An 18,359-nucleotide genomic window follows, 5' to 3' on the forward strand; every position below is an offset into this window, starting at 1 on the left:
TCTGGGGAAACAAAATATTAAAAATCACCTGGCAGGATATTCGCCTCAGTGCTGTTCCTGTGCTCTCAGGAAATGAATGGCAGATGCCTTGCTGACCACTGCACCTCCTTAGGCAGACTAGCAGGGGGTCCCACCCCCTGGGATCCGTGGCAGAGGAGTGTGAACCTTCTGCCTCTGCAGTACCACCAGCCAACCATAGCGGGAAGTGTGTGGGACTGGGTCTATTCCTTTCTGTCCAGTAGCAGCAGAATCATTCCAGACATGTGCTTCCTTTTCATCTAGAGTCAGCTCTTTGATGTCTGTGGGACTTGTTCTCCCTGTGTTGGGTGTTGACACCCCATATGCTTCAAGAATGGCCATCATCATCTGGATTGTAACTAGCTGAAGAACAAGGTGATTTGGTTATGCTTGGGGCCAGCCAGATACCAGCTTGGTTCTCTGGAACCTCTGTGGTTTGAAACCTCCTTTCAAATCACAGGACCCTCTGGGACCAGGAATAAGCATGATCTCCATCACTGCAGAGCAGATGGGCGTGTTCATGGTTCTAGAAAAAAAAATCTTGGCTGAAATAGGCTTCAAAACTGTTTGGGAAACAGTAGGGAAATGGTGCAACATTCCTGACAGAAGAGTAAGAGAAGGGCCATGTTCTGTGTCCTGAGTTTGGGTTGGTGATGAGGAACTGGATCTCTCCTGGCCCCCCTAATCTTTCCAGGCACAAGCATTGCTCCCCAAGGTCACTTCCAGCTCCAAAATCCCATGGTTCTATTTAATGTGTAGTTAGTAGATTAAAAAGGATTTTGATTCCTGCTATGTAAGTATAATTTGTGATGCTGTTCAGATGACAAAAGTTGTCCTGTGTGTTAATATTTGGGAATAGAAGTATTTGTTGAAAGCATCAATTAATAAATTCCTGCTTTATATTTCTGTATCCAATGTCCCGAAATCATTTTTATTTAAAATGCCTTTTGGTTTTTTTTACTATTATCACAGGTAGTTGAGTCACTGTTCTTTTTTCATTTTCCATAAGAAAATTGATGACTCTCCAGTGTGGGTCATATTTTTAGTTTCTTGGAATATTTCTCACCTAAGTATACTCCTCAGCTTATAAATTACTCTAATCCAAAGCAATATATTAATACTTCCATCTTCTTTTAGCTGCTTCTCACTTACTAATGAGTCACATCGAAATAGAATCCTGGTCAGTGACCACAGGATGGATCTGTTGTCAGTTACTGGAGAAAACCCAGAGCATTTGATTTCTGAAGTTTCACATGCTTGTGAAAAATATTTCTTGTTGATCTTGTGGTACACACATAAAATCAAGTGTCATCATCCCACATATGTCTCACCCATGTATCAACAACTCACCATCCACCTAAGGATTCAGAACCTCTCATTCCAGGGAGCATTTCGTTCAGAAAGAGTGTCTTCTATTCAGATGCTGCTACAGTGATATAGCATTAGAAACTGATGTGTGTCTTCCAAGTTGTACTGTACCTCTTGGGCCTTACGCTTGTTGAGGAATTAACCTCTTTCTTCTAACTTTCTACTTAACTGCTGCCCCAGGAGAAAAGAGAAGCTTTAGCTGTCCACTTAGAGCTCCAGCTCTTATCCACAGTGCTTGAACAGGTGAGGAAGTTTCATTGCACTCATGTTATCATTGCATCATTCATTCCACACTGTGTCCTGGATGCAGGAGGGGCCTGCCTGCCTTCCTGCCTGGGAAGACAGAATTCCTGATTCTGTCTCGCATACCTTAGAAGAGTTCATCTTCATCACTGGACAAAACATGAACTGAGTGCTAGAGAAAGTCTGTCCAGAATTCCTATGTAAATAGCTCTTATGACTCTGTAGAAGAGTTAGATAGGAAGGAGATGAGGTAAGGTGCTTGCTTTGCATGCTGTTAACCCTGCTTCAATACCTGCTAACAGTGCATATATTCCTCTGAGCACCACCAGTGGGTCACTCCTGAGCAGAGAACCAGAAATAGTGCCTGAGCACCACCAGGAGTGGTCAAACTCATCTTCCCTCCCAAAAAAAATGTTTAGTAAAATGAAGCTGTTATGGAAGCAGTAGCTGAGGGTATATTGCATCACAGTTCATCAAGCAATGTAATGTTTTTGTAAAGACACACCAGAAACTACCTAAATGGCCAATGAGGGACTCTTGGGAATTAAAAGGGATGGGGTCCAAGAAGCAGATGAGGCCTTTACCTTGAAATAGCAAAGACAAAATGGTGAAGATACAAGTGGGCACCTCTGATATCAGAAGTTTGAAATGTTTTGCCTTGTGTCCTATGTTTTCCCCCCTCTCTGAAGCACTCTGAATGAGAAAACAGGTTGGTCTTCTGCAAGTAAGGGGATTTGGGATGTCAGAATGGTGGAGAGACTGAAATAGCTACTGACAGAAGATCGGAGAAAACAATGTGGAGAAATAAAAAAGTCCCCAGGCAACAGTGAAGGTCAGAGATCGTGAATATTTCCTTGAGACAGACAGAGCTGTAAAAGGCTGCAGAAGACTTGCACTTAAAAAGAAGTCTCTCGGTAGCAGGTTTATTGATAAATCTAGATCGTAAATCATCATTACATAGTACTGCTCAGCTGGTATTGGCATTTCCGTTCATGCTGCCCATTTTAAGAGTTTCCAGTTTAATCCATTAATTTGCCTTGAACCAACATTTGCAGATGAATCTTAAGCCAGATTGAGGCGGGGGGAGGGAGGGGTGAAGGTGGGAGGATAAAATGGAAATCAATTCCATCCATAATAGGAGCAAAAAAATGCACAGTTAAAACTTAACAAGAAAACTGCAGATCTCCGAGGAATTTAGCAGTTTCCTACAGTAGGAAAGATAGTGTGAAGATGAATTATTCCAAAATTGGGGCAAAAGTTTAATATAATTTGAAACATATTCCCAGCCGGATATTTTTTAACTTTTAAGAGAATTCAAATAATCATTTGATTAAAGAATAATCTATCTAGTAAGATACTATATGGTGTTTAAAAGACACTGTAATTAAACTTCTGCTAGAGCAATACAGAATATAATGAAATAGTCCAGAAATATGGCCTAGAATATATTAGATTTCAACTCCTGAGTTATCTCATTTCCGATCCACCTCCCACTCCTAGTTGGGAAGAGATCACTTCTTAATAAGACATGGTACTGGGACAAATTTTCACCAGTTCTTGAGGGAGAGGGGTGTAGCAAGAGAAGGTCCTTGATTTTTACTCCTGTGAAGAAATGGATGTTCTGGCTTATAGAGTCAACAATGCACTTAAGAGACAGTAACGAAGATGTACCAGACCTCTTTGTGACATGCTCTAACATTTGAATCCCTAACCATTCACCTCTTATTCAGCAAATATTTGTTGGACTCTTCTAAGAGATGCAATGCCCAAAAGGACCAATGAAAGAAACTTCCAGCTATAGCCCCTAACCCCACTGGAGTGGCCCAGATAATTCCTGGCACCAAAGGCAGCAGCTCATCTTCAGAGCCTCACACTTGGAGCCCAGTTGACCAAGACCGGGAGGAGTCTCCTATAATAAAAATAAATAGGAAACTCTCCTCTCATGGAATGTGCCTTCTCTTGGAGGAGTGAGCGGAGAAGTATGTCAGACAAATAGGGGAGAAGTCAAGTAGTGATGAGGGCTAAGAAGCTTGAGCAGGGCTGTGGAGAGAGATGGGAGGAGGTGGAATCCTGGAAAAATCCAGATCTTTCTGACCAAGTTTCTTTCAGACTGAGACCTGAGGGGTACAGGGAGGAAATTCAGGCTTTTCCAGCAGACGAGTTCCTGTAGAACTCAGGCTGGAAATGACCTTGATGAATTCAAGGATGAGATTAAAACACCACAACCAGGGGTAGAAAAGAGAAGGGAGAGAGAAGAGGGCAGCAGTCAGAGCCAGCAGGACCTTGTGGGTCAGGCAGAAAACTTGGGCTTTTATCCTGGGCAAGATACAAAGCAGAAAAGAAAAGAATTGAACTGGACAAGGTTATTTGGAGTCATATGCCTTCTCCTTTCCTAGAGGATGTGGAAGGTGGTGTCTTGTCTAATCTGACAACATCAGAGCTGAGCACATGCCTGATGGCTCTCTGGTTACCACCAGGGGTGAGTGACATGGGGTATTTCCCATGAAGAGCAGCCAGTATTCAAAAATGAGGGGCCAAAGCAATAGTACAGCAGACACGGTGCTTGCTTTGCATATGGCCAGCCCAGGTTCAATCCTGGCATCCCATTGCCCCCCCCCCCCATGTCCTGCCAGAGGTAATTCCTGAGTGCAGAGCAAGGAGTATCCCCTGAGCACCACAGGGTTTGGCCCCCAAACAAAAAATAAATGAATAAAGAATAAAGAATAGTGAGAATTATGACAGGGGCACCTCCTCCACTTGCCAGTCAGGTTTGGTTGAATGTGAGCAAAGGTCAAGAATTTTCTTCCTGCCTGCCCTTAGCAGGTTCTGGAATGGTCTGCTTCAACCCAAAGTTGACCTCAGGCAAACAAAACTGTGACCATTCATTTTAGAACCATATGCAAATGCAAAGAGAACATTTTTTTTCATCATTCATTTCTCTAACCACCATTTAAAAAGAAAAAAAAATTAATTTCTTTCATAAACCACCTTGGCCTTCAAAAACCTCGATGATTTTAAAACCCAGACTTTCCAGAATAAAAAGATGCTCTTAATCGCCATAAGAGCGATTGTTTTCCTTCATTGTTTTCCTTCATTTCACATGCTAATGTATGGGTTCCTTACTCCAATTTCCTACCCCAGTTCTCGGCCCTCCCTCCTTCCTCAGCTCACTCTCTGGAGAGACTGGAGTCTGCTCTGGGAAAGTGTATTTTGACGGGTTGTAGAAGCATCGCTGGGCGCCTTATGCTTCTTGCGAACTGAAACATATTTGCATGGAATTTTTCTAGCAGATTTCTGTGAGCTATTTGGGAGAACATATGGGGTTTCTTTTTCTTACCTTACATTGAAATCAGGGCATTTGGACAACTTTTCCTGCTTGCTCTGGTAGTTTGAGAGAAGCGTCTCCTAACGCCGAGACAGCATCTGGACACAGACCAGGAGAGGAACAAGTGGCCCCGGGAAAGCTGTGGCGCACTTGAGCGGCATTTCTTAGGCCTCGGAGTTTCTCGTCCCTGCCAGCTGTCCTTGGTGGCTCCGTCCTGGGGTGGCTCGGCAAGCTCCAGGGAACTCTCAGTCAGTCAGGTAGATTCCTGTGTCACCCCCTGTGGCCCATGGGCCACATCTCCAGAGTCACTCAGATGATGGACAAATGCACAGATGCTGAGGGCACCTGCCTCAGGCCCCTCTCCCTCCCGGTTACTGTCTACTGGTTAGACAACCCCCTTTTGTTTCACCACCACTTCTGGCTCCAGTCCCTGGGTCCCAGGGTGACATGCAAGGAGGAGGGAGCGTGACAGGAGAGAAGGCGAGTGGGCTTCCCAGCCCAAAGTCTCAGAGCTTGTGTCCCAGCTCAGTCATGTCTCCACGGGTCAGAGTCTGCTCCATTCTGCAGATGGATCCGTCACAGCTGTGGTGAGGATTCGGTGGAATCCTGAGGAGCCTTCGAGGCCTGGCTTCTGTGGAGGAATGGATTCCTCCTCTCTTCTCTCCCCTTCTGAGGAACAACACTGGCCAGGGCGCACAGCGTGGGCCCGGAGTGTTCTGTGGAGGCCTTGCGGCAGATGCATTCCTCCCTGTGTTCCAGCTGATCTTCAGGAGATGCCTGATTAAGTTCTCTCTCCTCTGTGGGTAGACCTGGGTACCCTTTGTCTCCCAAGAGGTGGAGACTTGACCTCTCCACAACACCTCTCTCAGGAAATAGGACATCAGAAATATGGATTCCCAATAAAGACTAAATACATGACTAGCTGATGGAGAGGGAGAAAGCATTCATTTTGGGGTTTGTCTTATTGCACAGGAAAAGGAGCTTTGAGATTCTATTTCCTTATTTCAGAAACCTTCTTTCTCTTTGGTTCTGTCAGTTGGACTCTGTCTCCCCCTGTTTCTCAGACAGCCCCAGGAGTCTAAAAGCAGACTGCTTGCCTCTATTTTTCACCAGGCCCGAGGGATAGTAACTGTTCAGCTCCTACCCCTTTAGTCTTTTTTGCTTTTGTTACAAGCATCAGAACAAGTCCCCAGGCAGAACAAGAAAACTCCCTCTTCTGCCCTAGATACCTGTACAGCTCATTAATCTTCAAAGCTTTCCCTTGGTACATTAGAATAGAGCCCGTCCACACTTAGACAGGTCACAAAATGATACCCCCCAAGTCTTTAATATAGCCCAGGTCCATCACACATTGCTTTCGCTGAATCTGTTTGGACCCAGTGAGACTGCCAGCTGGGCTTGGATCTGCTCTCTGGCCTTCCAGAGTGTTCCCTTGACATGAAGCCAAGTATCAGACAAGCTCCCCGTGTTCACAAGCTTGCAATACTCGGGCAAGAAGTCTGCCGTGTCCTCCACCTACAGAAATTGCATTTCATTGCCCAACACAACTTCAAAATGAACAATGACACTGGAAAAAAATAGTGGGAGTATTTTCCAAGGGCGCAATTTGGTAAATAGTCTGAGGGTTGAGGATAAATCCATTTTCCTCTCTAGAATTCTGTTGATGTTCGGGTCTCTGTCTTGCTCTGCATGTGGCACGTCTTTAGGAAAGGAAGAGAAGATGCCCGGGGACAGGATGGAGAGGCTGTTCCAGCTGAAATTTATGGATCTGGAGACAATAAGCCAAGATCTCACTTTTCGCTGTAGTCCCTGAAGAGAAAGAAATAAAACAGCTGAAGTTGGGGCCTGGAAGATAGTACAGCAGGCAGGGAGCTTTCCTTCTATTCCAGGCATCCCATACGGTTTCCCAAGCACCACCAGGAGTGAGCCCTGTGCACTGCTAGGTGAGGGCTCCCCAAAACAAAACAAAACAACAGAATCCAGTTGGGATTGAGGAGAAGCAGGTCCTGACTTGGGGTGTCTTTCTCAGATCCAGGGACTTTGCCCCCGTGGCAGGGCACCAACCTTGGAATGCTACAGAACCTTCACCAGATGTGCCTGTCTTTAGTGGTCATAGACAGGAAACCTGAGTCTTTGTTGAGGTGGATGCTTCTTTCACTACCTCCCCCAAAGAGTCACCTAGGAAATGCCAAAAGGGGTCTCATCAACTTCAGTTGCCCAGAGCCCTGGATTTGTAAAGTTCATGTGAATTTAATTTCCCAAAGGAAGCAGGGGAGAGGTGGGTGTGACACAAACTGATCCCAGAAAGCTCATAGTTGGGCTTTTTGCAGTGATCATACATGGTGGGAAGGTGAGGCATGCGTATGAACCAGCAGAGACCCTGCTGGGGTCTTTCTGAAGGGAGAACCCATGGACCAGGCACTCCAGAGGGTTGCGTGTGCTGCTCCACGGGTCCTTAGACCCAGGCATGTCCTCAGCAAGGGGTCCCTTGGCCCCTGGTGTCTTTGAGGCCAACTCTGCATTCTGTTATTAGCCTGTCCCTTATTTCACCTGGCCCCCTTATCTGATGCCATGAAGCTGTCACATTTGATGTGCCTCTGGTTAATACCTGGATTAGTGCCAGCCTCCACCTGAGCATTCCTGGTTCTCTACTCCTGCTTTGTGTGTGCCCTTCGGCTTCTCAGCGGGGCTTGGAGCAATAGAAGCACAAAGAATCCTTTCACTTTTCATCACACACACACATACACACACATACACACATACGGCTCCCTGCCAGCATCTGTCCGTCCCCACCAGCTTTTCATCCGAACAAAGCCCTGTCCATTGCTAAATATAGTTTTATTTAACATAATCGTAGAAGGACTTTCTATCATCAAATGTAGCCCGGGCAGGAAATGGGATATTTACACAAGGAATGAGTGTTAGCCTTGGAACAAGTCTGATCTCTAACTGGGTTTAGATGAGTTTATCTGCCCTGAGACTGCCCTACAGCTAATTAAATCTCAGATCTCTCTCTCTCTCTCTCTCTCTCTCTCTCTCTCTCTCTCTCTCTCTCTCTCTCTCTCTCTCTCTCTCTCTCCTCTTTGCAGAGGGTATGTCTCCCCAGCAGTGCCTAAGGGTGTGGGGAACCACTCTCAGCTGTTCTCAGCCTGATTATACAGGGTTGATGGTTTCAGTGTGGGGATGTCAGGCTGCTCATGCCTGACAGTCATCGTGAAGCCACTGGGTCACTCTAGCTGTGAAATCCCAGTTATCTGCCATTAAAAGGCATCTACCTACACCCCCCAGCCCTACATTCCAAGCCAATAACCAACTACAGTGTGAAAATAATAAACTTGATTCCTGGCCTTTGGGTTTAGTTTTCACAAATGCTGATGTATTCTACTTTGTATTGCCCAGTGGAGAGCAGAGTTATGGCAGTCACCCATTATTCTAGTCCTTCTCAGTCTCCAGGTCCCTGTCTTTGAGGCACCATGCCCAGCTAGAGGACCAGGTCTGGAAGCAGACCACAGACCATCCAGGTACTGTGATGGTGCCTTCCGCCAGCCAGCTGCCAGGATACTTCATTCTGACATAATGACAAGTGTGGGCATAAATGCCTATAGGGACCAGGAAAGTGTGTTAGCCTCTGTGACTGGAAGGCCTAAACGTGTGCCATGAGGGCAAGGTCTTCATGCATTGTCCACTGCTTTATCTCAGCACCCAGAGCAGAGATGCCTGCCCCATGCCCTCAAAATGTGCTGAATAAATGGTGGGGGTGGGAAAAAAGTGAAAAATGCAGAGCCGCAGAAGGCACCCTTCCCAAAAAAGCATGCCACTGGGTCATATCTGACTTTCAGCTCACAGCCCCTAGTCAGCTCACGGGGCTGTTCAAATTGAAGCCTGGGGTGAAATTTTCACCCTCTCCCTCTCTTCATATAAAAAAAATCACTTTTTTTCTGAGTCTTAGAATCATCATGTCTTCCTTTTAGAAAAACTTACAAAGGCATCTCTCCTGCCAAATAATGAGCAAACCTTCTCAAGTAATGATTTATTTACTAAGGAAGGGTAAGCATTGACTTTCATGCATACATCACTGCCTTTTTCTAAAATAGATTGAAGCTACGGTAGCAGCTGGTTCGTGCCCAAATCGTTTCCAGCCCAATTTGTCTCCAGATTTGCAACATCAAGACCCAAGATCCTAGAGGGGAATGAGGCAGTCCCTGCAAATTTCTCCCAAGGTTGAGAGTTGACACTGGTCGCTTTCCTGGGCTCTTCTCTCCACCCCATTTTCCCTACATCCCAAACCCAATTGAGAAGGTGGGTGGGGCTTATGGCTCAGTCCTTTGGACCAAAAAAAGCAAGACAGTTGATTCAGTCAAGTATCTGTTATGGAATAGACAAGTTGGGAAGGTCCCTCGGGCATGTCTGCTCCAATTATAAACTACTGAGATTTTAAAAAAATAATAATAGGGACAAAGTGATAGTACAGCGGGTAGGGCATTTGACCTGTATGCAGCCGACCCGGGTTTGATCCCTGGCATCCTATAGGGTCCCCTGAGCACTGCCAGGAGTGATTCCTGAGTGCAGAGCCAGGAGTAACCCCTGAGCATCGCTGGGTGTGCCAAAAAAAAGCCAAAAAAAATAATAATTTAAAAAATAAGAATAAAAACCTGTGCTGGATTCTACTCAGAGAAACAAACATCAGAAATCCAAGCCACCTCACATTATTAATGTTTTGACTGGGTCAGATACCTTACCTGAACATACCAAATCCCATGATAGTATGGGATACTAGCTTAAAGGACTAGAGCAAACACATCCTTGCATGTGGAGGCCTTGAGTTCAGTGCTCCTGGCCTGCTCCCATGCTTCTGGTCTCAGGTTCTTTCCTGGGTCTTCCTGGTTCCCCTTACTCCTCATTCTTCTTCTTGGTTCATTGTGGTGTGTCTATAATCCAGGTAAGAAAGAAGTAGGGGAAGAGTATCAGCTGCATCTAATAATCAGATGAGGAGGAAAAGCTCTTTTCTTCTGGAAACCTCCTCAACCAGCTTTTCCTTCAGACTCACTGGGAAGAACTATGTTATATGAATGCGCTCACTGCAAGGATGACTGGGAAATGGGGTATTTTTCTATTCTGCCACTTTGGCAGAAGAAGGCAAAGGAGAGTGTGGGCTTGAGACCAAATGTGTGTGTGCTGATGTGAGTAGCTACTAAGATGATGTAGAGAAGATTTTCTAAAATTTTGATCATACAGATAACAAAACTGAGTTGCCAAAATGGGAAGCCACTCAGCCAACGTCCCATAATCAGGAAAAGTAAGAGTCAGATCTTCAGCACAGATCTCCCGAAGTTCCCCAGAAGTGCCCTGTGGATACAGTTGGGCAATCTTAAACTCTTTTAAGAAAATAGAATATTATCCAGAAAACAACGTGATGGATTTAAAACTATTGGCAGTTAGTAGAGTAAACACATGGTTACCTTTACTTAAGAGGTCCTCCTCAGCGGGCAGGGCATTTGCCTTGCACGTGGCCAACCCCGATTCGATTCCCAGCATCCCATATGGTCCCCTGAGCACTGCCAGGAGTAACTTCTGAGTACAGAGCCATGAGTAACCCCTGTGCATCACCGGGTATAACCCAAAAACCAAAAAAAAAAAAAAAAAAAAACAGAGGTTCTCCTTTCCTCCCACAAAGCATCAGAAATAATTATTTGTGACAAGAAACTAGAAACTAGACTGAACCCTCTCCAACCTCTCCCAAGTTCCTTCTTGCTGTGCAGCCCTTTCTCTTTCCTTGATGTACTGTGTATGTGTGCATGTGTGCGTGTGTGTGTGTGTGTGTGCATGCACACACACATGCTTAACAATGGAATCAATCTCACGAGGGGTGCCATGACAATGTACATTTCCCATGTCGTTGTTAATGTGCTGTTCTTGTCTTCTGCCCCCTTCTGTTATTGGACCAAACAGAAGTATTCTGCTGTTTCTCTCTGCAACATCTCCACAGAAGTCCTGAAAGTCATCAACGCCACTGAGGAGTTGATAGCAGAGTCTGCGGGGCCCTGGGAGTGCCCAGCCGTCCCTCCTGAGAGAGAGAAGGGGACATTTCCTCTTGGGACTGACCAAGTGAGACTTGATAAGCAGCTGACCTCCTTGGAAGAGAACGTAAGTTCGCACACAAGCCAAGCCTTGTGAATGGCAAATGAGTGGGTGACAAGAAATGGATGAGTGCTAACGCCTGATAGTACAGCAGGTAGGGTATTTGCCTTAAATATGGCCAACCCGGGTTGGATCTCCAGTATCCCATCTGCTCCCCTACGCACTGCCAGGAGTGATTCCTTTGTGCAGAGCTAAGAGTAACCCTTGAGCATCAGAGTGTGGTCCAAAAGCCAAAAAAAAAAAAAAGTGGTTGAATGCCAGGGTATAGACATGCTATACCTTCACAGTACATCTGATCCTGGGCCACATTCCCTAGGAGCAGACCCTGAGGTGAGTGTAATTATTTAATGTTCTCTGGAGGAGGTTGGCAAGGGGTGGGGAAAGATAGGGAGCAGAGGGACAGTGTCCAATAATAGCAAACCCTTCAACTTTGACTGCGGCGCTAAGGTTACCAAGCAGAGCAGGAGAGCAGAGGAGGCCAGCTATAGCGGCGGAGGGTCTCGATCACTTTGGCAGAGATAGTAGTGCGGAAACTTTGCACACCACAAAAAGTAACACTACTATTCCTTTATTTCCTCACCGACAACTTACAAAAGGGGGGAGAGAGGAAAAAGCCAAGAGAAGGTGTGATCTTTGGGAGTGTCTTCGACCTGATCCTTCAGAAAGTTCTAATATAGAACAACTAAAGTTCTGATATTAAAACGGTCGGTCCTCCTGTTGTTCATTGATTTGCTCGAGCGGGCCCAGTAACGTCTCTATCATGAGACTTGTTGTTACTGTGTTTGGCATATCGAATATGTCATGGCTAGCTTGCCAGGCTCTGCCATGTGGGCGAGATACTCTCGGTAGCTTGCCGGGCTCTCCAAGAGGGGCAGAGGAATCGAACTCGGGTAGGCCATGTTGGCCGGTTATAAGACAAATGCCCTACCGCTGTGCTATTGCACCAGCCCAAAGTTCTAATATAGAACATTCTAATATAATAAAGTTGCATCTCAGAGTTGTCTTGAACTCAAGGAAAGGAACTGTCCCTTCCTATAGCAACAGGGCCTTATTCTCTACTCATTGAGGACCTATGTCTCAAGTGGGCCAATAGCAGTATTACAAATAGATTTGAGATGTTGGAAGCTGAAATATATTGAAGTTTAGGACTATGAGGGGTGTAGGCAGGCAGAAACTATGAAAGGGATTTTTGGGGATCCAGTACCATGACATAGGACCAGGGCAGCTGCTGCCAACAACTTGGGCCTTCCCTGCATCAGTGTCATATCTGTGATGAGGGTAAAGTGTTGGGCTAGTCGAGTAGAATAGATTCTGACATATGAACATCCATGGTCATTGCTGATTATGCCAGTAAAGATCCAAAGGTGAATGTCAGTGACAACACAGAGCGACGTGCACAGGAGTCAGTCAGGCCAATATTGTCCTCACCTGCCCAGGAGCTCAGGTCAGAGGGGGTCCTATCCAAAAGTTCTGTCTTTCTGGACACAGCTGAATCTGTCCAGATTTGGGGGTGCTGTGATGAATGCTGCCATCAGAAATCAGAAACAGGCCTTAGGAGTCATTATTGCTAAAAGTTAAAACAACAGCATCTCCAAATGACTTGAGATACTTTCATTTATTTTGTGTTTGAAGTAAATATGTTTTATTTAAAAAAATGTAAGGAGAGTCAGAGAGAGAGAGAGAGAGAGAGAGAGAGAGAATGCACAATGCACATCACTGGCTGTACATGAACAACTGAGTATATGTCAAATAAGGTATTTTTAAAATGCCAATATTTATCTCACTTTAAAAGTTAAGATTCAGGGCTCGGAGCAATAGTACAGCGGGTAGGGTTTTTGCCTTGCACACAGCTGACCACAGTTCAATCTCCAGCATCCGATATGGTCCCCCGAGCACTGCCAGAAATAATTCATGAGTGAAGAGCCAGAAGTAACCCTGAGCACTGCTGGGTGTGGCCCTAGAAAGCCAAGGTGGAAAAAAAACTAAGATTCAGAGGCTAGAGAGATAGGACAGAGGATAGGATTTTTGCCTTGCACACAGCCCACCTGGGTTCTATCCCTGGTACCCCATATGGTCCACTTCAAGCCTGCCAGGAGTAATCCCTGATTGCAGAACCAGGAGTAAGCCCTGAGTATTACCAAGTGTGGCCTCAAGCCGGGAAGGAAGGAAGGAAGGAAGGAAGGAAGGAAGGAAGGAAGGAAGGAAGGAAGGAAGGAAGGAAGGGAGGGAGGGAGGGAGGGAGGGAGGGAGGGAGGGAGGGAGGGAGGGAGGGAGGGAGGGAGGGAAGGAGGGAGGAGAGAGAAAGAGAGAGAGAGATAAGAGTCAGCCTTTGAATTCCTAAAGAAACTAATTGTAGTCTGTGTCTGTTACCACTTTTCTGTTCTTTCTCTCTGCTCATCTATCACCTATTAGATCCATACCCTTGATACTTGTTATGAATCATCTTCATGGGGATGAGAAGGGGGTGGGGTCCTGTATCTTGCAAGATATCTTAGCAGCATCCCTGGTCTCTTCCCACTGGTCAGTGGCAATACCTTACTAGTTTTGATCAAAAGCCCTCTAGTCATTGTGGGCTGTTGGAGGGTGTGTGGGGAGACACAGTGTCATGCTCTCTGGACCAGGAGCCAGGTATATAAGTCTCTGCAGAACAGGGATGTTGCCACGTGTGCCCTAACCCCATTCCTTCCTCCTGAACCTGGCACAGAGATGGTGCCCAGTGAATGTTCGTCTGATGTATGATTACAAGCTGATTGAAATATGTTCATTTTATTTGTTTATTTTGACATTTTCTATAGAAATGTTCTACTTCTAATGTGTAGTTTTCTGTTCTTAAATGTTGGTTAAATACTTCTTTCAGCACCAGTTGCCTTAAGGTGGCCCTAAATACTGGACACACAAAATTGGAAATGTGAAAGATATAGTTTACCAGGAAAGGGGTATTTAAAAAAAATTGGCCAGGTAAGAATGTAAATATTTTAGGGGTCAGAGTGATAGTATAGAGTGATAGTGATAATTGCAGGTAATAATAGTACCATGCTTGCCTTGCACACAGCTAACCCGGGTTCCATCCCCAGCATCCCATATGGTCCCCAGAGTACTGCCAGGAGTAATTCCTGGGTGTGGAGCCAGGAGTAGCCACTGAGCATCATTTTGGGAGTGATCCAAAAAACAAACAAACAAAAAGAAAACAAAATAAACAAGAATATAAATGTTTTAGTAGTACCTCACCACACCCACCACTCAAGTGCCACTATTCCTCCTTCGGCATCCACTCAATCCTTCTGCCAAGTCTCCCTTCAATCCCCATGGCCACATGAGTTCTAGACTCTAAAGGCATATGCTCACTGGATATTGTCTGTGCCCTTGCTTTGTTTCTTTATATTCCACACATGTGTGAGATCATCTAATAATACTTGTCTATTCTTCTGACTTAATTCACTTGGCATGGCCCTCTCCGATCCTATCTATGTCATAGCAAATGATAGAATCTTTCATATTTTCTTATAGCTAAATATTATTCCACTGTCTATACACCAAATGGCCAATTGATATTTTACTATAGCCAAATAGTATTCCACTGTCTATACCTAACACCTTCTTTATGTACTTACCTGTCGTGATTGGACACTAAATAGCTTTTCGGTGAACACAAGTGTGCATCTATCTTTTTCAATTAGTGTTTTTATATTCTTTGGATAGGTCCTTAGGAGTGGATTGCTGGATCATATAGTACTACTTATTTTTTTTTAGAAGTCTCAATACTTTTTCCCATACAGGTTAACCAGTTTAGTTTCTCACCAACAGTAAATGAGGGATCCTTCTTCTCCACATCCCCAATTTGGGGTTAGGGGTGGCCACACCCAGATACTCAGCAACTGTTCCTGGCTCTGTGCTCAGAAGTGACGCCTGGCCATGCTGGGGACCGTATAGGGTGCTGGGAATTTGAACCAAGATCAGCCACAAGCAAGACTGTGGCTTACAACCCTATCCCCCCACCCTTTTATTTAAAAAACAAAGTGTAGTATCCAAACACTTCCAATGCATGAAATAATCCAGATTTAAATAACAATGGTCAGCTCAAGCAAAATAAAGACTGCTGTTTCCTTCATGCAGGGGGCTTGTGGAACAATGCAAAGGCCTTGTCAATGTTCCCATTTTGTAAGTTCCTTTTATCTGATCTGGTGCCATGCTTCTTTTCTTGGGCTCATTAACACTTTCCCTTCAAGAACACATCCACTCACCCATGGATTCAAGATGCAAGGGAGGGCCTGGTTTGTTGGCCAGACAGATGTAACTACTGTGATGTGCGACATACACTGTTGTCAAGGTATGTTTTATATCTGAAAGTGACTCTGTCACCTCAGTGAGAAGCCTCAGCAGGGACCCATGTGAAAGGACAGAGTCACATTTCCTGTCCCTCTCACCTCGCCTGTCTCCCCTGTTCCCAATGGGTTAATAGCCTTCCTCCTCCTCCTCCTCCTCCTCCTTCTCCTTCTCCTCCTCCTCCTCCTCCTCCTCCTCCTCTCCCTCTCCTCTCCTCCCCCCACTCCCAGCTTTTCAAATTTCTCCTCTTCAGAAGAAGAAACTCCATCTGTGTCCCTTTGAATTCTGTGGCTCTTTGAGTTGGAGACAGGATGACTCTTTGCCTCCTCTCTTTAGTTCGCCAGATCACAGCCGCTTGGGCAGCTGCTGTGCCCGCGTTTTCAGGGTGGAATTCAATGGAGCAGCAGAAGGGCCCGGCTGGTTCTTACACTGGCCTCTGGGTGCAGCTGGCTTAATTAAACCGTGGCTTTTTGTCTGTCTGGGTTCTAAAGAGCACTCCTTCATTCCTGTGCCGCTTGTCTCCTTTGTGCTATAGAGCCCGGGGACGGTCAGAAATAGAAACAGCGGCACTTACTCGAGCCTTCGGAACACAGGCGACCACAGATCAGGACTTGGAGAGAATATTTGCTGGTGAATGTTCACCTCTATAAATAGCTCTGAAGGCTCCAGCGCTCCCTAAGATGAATAAATAAATAAATAAAGTCATTCAAATGTTGACTCCCGGTTTTCATAAACTGCCTTGTGAATCCACAGAATGTGGGTAGGGTGTGGGGAATCATAGAATTGATTCTTTTCCTCGCTCAGCTTTGTGCCCAGCAGTAGCATTGGGAAATCAGCGGCCGTTTCTCTAAAGGCAGGAAGGAGGCACCTGGTCCCATCAGTGCCTGCCCTGCCCACACAGGGAAGTGACCTCCACAGTGCCTGAGTCTCTCCAAATGCAGGTCTATGTCTCTCTGTCTTGCTGACACCTGTGCAGGTTGATTTCTGCTATCCCTGCTGAGGTCTGACTGGGGGAAGAGAGTTTCAGGAAGGGTGCGGACAAGGATAAAGGAGGATGTGGCAACCAGAGGGGAGTGAACATCATCATCACCCTGTTACTGCAGGGAAGCCCAGGGTGACCTGGAACCTGGAAGAGCGCCCCCTAGTGGGAGCGATGTGTCACCAGCGCACTTCCCTCACCCCCTCCCCCAAGAACAGCTCCCTGGAAGGCACTCTCCTGGTTTCCTTCTCTTTGCTGGGCAATGAAGTCATGGGAGTGGCTTCAAGAAGAAGAGAGCAGGGCAGAGAAGAGTAGATATAGACCTAGAGGTCAACAGAGAACAATTAACTAAAAAAATGAAAATAATCCTCAGATCTGTGATTTATTTGACTTGCAGGGACTCTAAAGGGTGCAGTGTTGTGAGCTGGAGGGACGAGTCAGCTCCTTTACCCTCTTTCCCCCTCCCGCGGTCCTTTTTCATTCTCCTCTTCACAAAATCTTTGCAGAGGTAGCTGGGGAGATACCACAATTCCAAGCCACAGGGGCAGCAGAGGGCCAGTCCTAACTTCCCTTTTAGTTCTGCCTTATGACTCTCAACAGCATGAAGTACATTGTCCATGTAGCCTACAGCCAGTGGCAGCAGATGAGGGGTAAGGGCTGGGGTGGGGGAGGCACCTTTCCCAACAGGGAGCCCAACCATGCTCCAGAAGCCAGCACCAGGCAGAGATGTGCTCCCCCGTTCTCAAAGCTCTCATCTGAGCTCCCACAGCCACTCAGGAAAAGATGTGGTGCACGAAGTTGTGGAGATGGTCATTAACTTAAGTGGGCCCTTGCCTTAGAGAGTACGAAAAGAAATGACACCAGTTAATACCTAAGTCTCGTAAAGTGTATTTTATGAAAACCCAGTTCAACAGATGTTCTAAACTCAGATCTAAGTTTGAGAAACCTACATGCATTTCTGTTAAAAAAAAAAATGAGGTATGTGTTGGCACATAACAGACTGAGAACTCCTTCAGTAAAGAAATCTGTTAAATGTTACTTATTCTAGGAAGATTGAGCTACAGAGTCCCTCCCTAGTGAAACTCATGTTCTTCTCATTCAAACCACTTTGAGAAAGGGCTGGTGGAGCCAGGAATCATGGGCACCATTGATTCTAGTTTGGAGGACAAGGTGACCCCAGTTCTTGCCCAAAGCACACATTAACTGAGCAAGGGGAATGCAGGTTAAATTTTTGCTCCCTTTTTGTTTCTGGGAGGTGGAGGGGGCTGTGTTCAGGGACTATTCCTGACTCATACCCAGCAGTGTTCAGGGGCTACTCCTAACTCTGTGCTCAGAGATCACTTCCAATCACTCAGACAGTGCTTGGAAGACCATATGCAGTGCAGAAGATTCAAGCTAGGGTTAGCCATACACAAGGCAAGCTTCCTAACTCCAGCCCTAAAATTTTCAAATGGGATATTTTAAAGACCAGAAGATTTTCACAGCACAGCATATTAACATATTAACGTTTGCTATTTATCTCAGTGTCATAGCCAATTTATCTACACACACGGTAACTCAATATAAGAGTTTGAAATGTAACACGTCAAAATACACCCAAAGACATTAAATGTCACAGCACCATATGGCCAGATGGGTAAAGCCCTGGATCTGGAATCAGCCCTTCCAGGCACAAATACAGGCTCTGAGATGCCCAGCAATGCGTGTAGGAGAGGTCATTGCACCCCTTGGACCTAAGTTTTCATCTTTAACACAGAGATTATTATAGCAACTCACTCATGGATTTCCAGGGACATTAAATAATATTTGTCACATAAAACTTTTGACTTGATGCCTGGCTCAATACAAACATGACATCATCATCAGTCAGCAGCATTGTTGTCACCTCCAGTCCTTTAGGCAAAATGATTTTGGCTATAAGTTCTGATGTGGATGGCGTCAGTTCCAAATTACTGGTTCCCCTTG

At 45.6% G+C, this 18,359-nt stretch overlaps 1 protein-coding gene across 2 annotated transcripts in view; it reads left to right on the forward strand.

Moving 5' to 3' along the window:
- The window catches only part of MYRIP (myosin VIIA and Rab interacting protein), a 360,073-nt gene that overhangs the window by 327,027 nt on the left and 14,687 nt on the right, over positions 1-18,359 (forward strand). Inside the window, exons 12-13 of one of the 2 annotated variants that reach the window (XM_056129423.1) lie at positions 1,567-1,629; positions 10,904-11,098. In XM_056129423.1, coding sequence (XP_055985398.1) covers positions 1,567-1,629; positions 10,904-11,098 — 258 coding nt within the window. The remainder of the gene's footprint in view (positions 1-1,566; positions 1,630-10,903; positions 11,099-18,359) is intronic. The other variant, XM_056129424.1, reaches the window with a different exon arrangement.

Source organism: Sorex fumeus, unplaced genomic scaffold (assembly GCF_029834395.1).
Source record: "Sorex fumeus unplaced genomic scaffold, SorFum_2.1 ptg000072l, whole genome shotgun sequence".
Lineage (NCBI taxonomy): Eukaryota > Metazoa > Chordata > Mammalia > Eulipotyphla > Soricidae > Sorex > Sorex fumeus.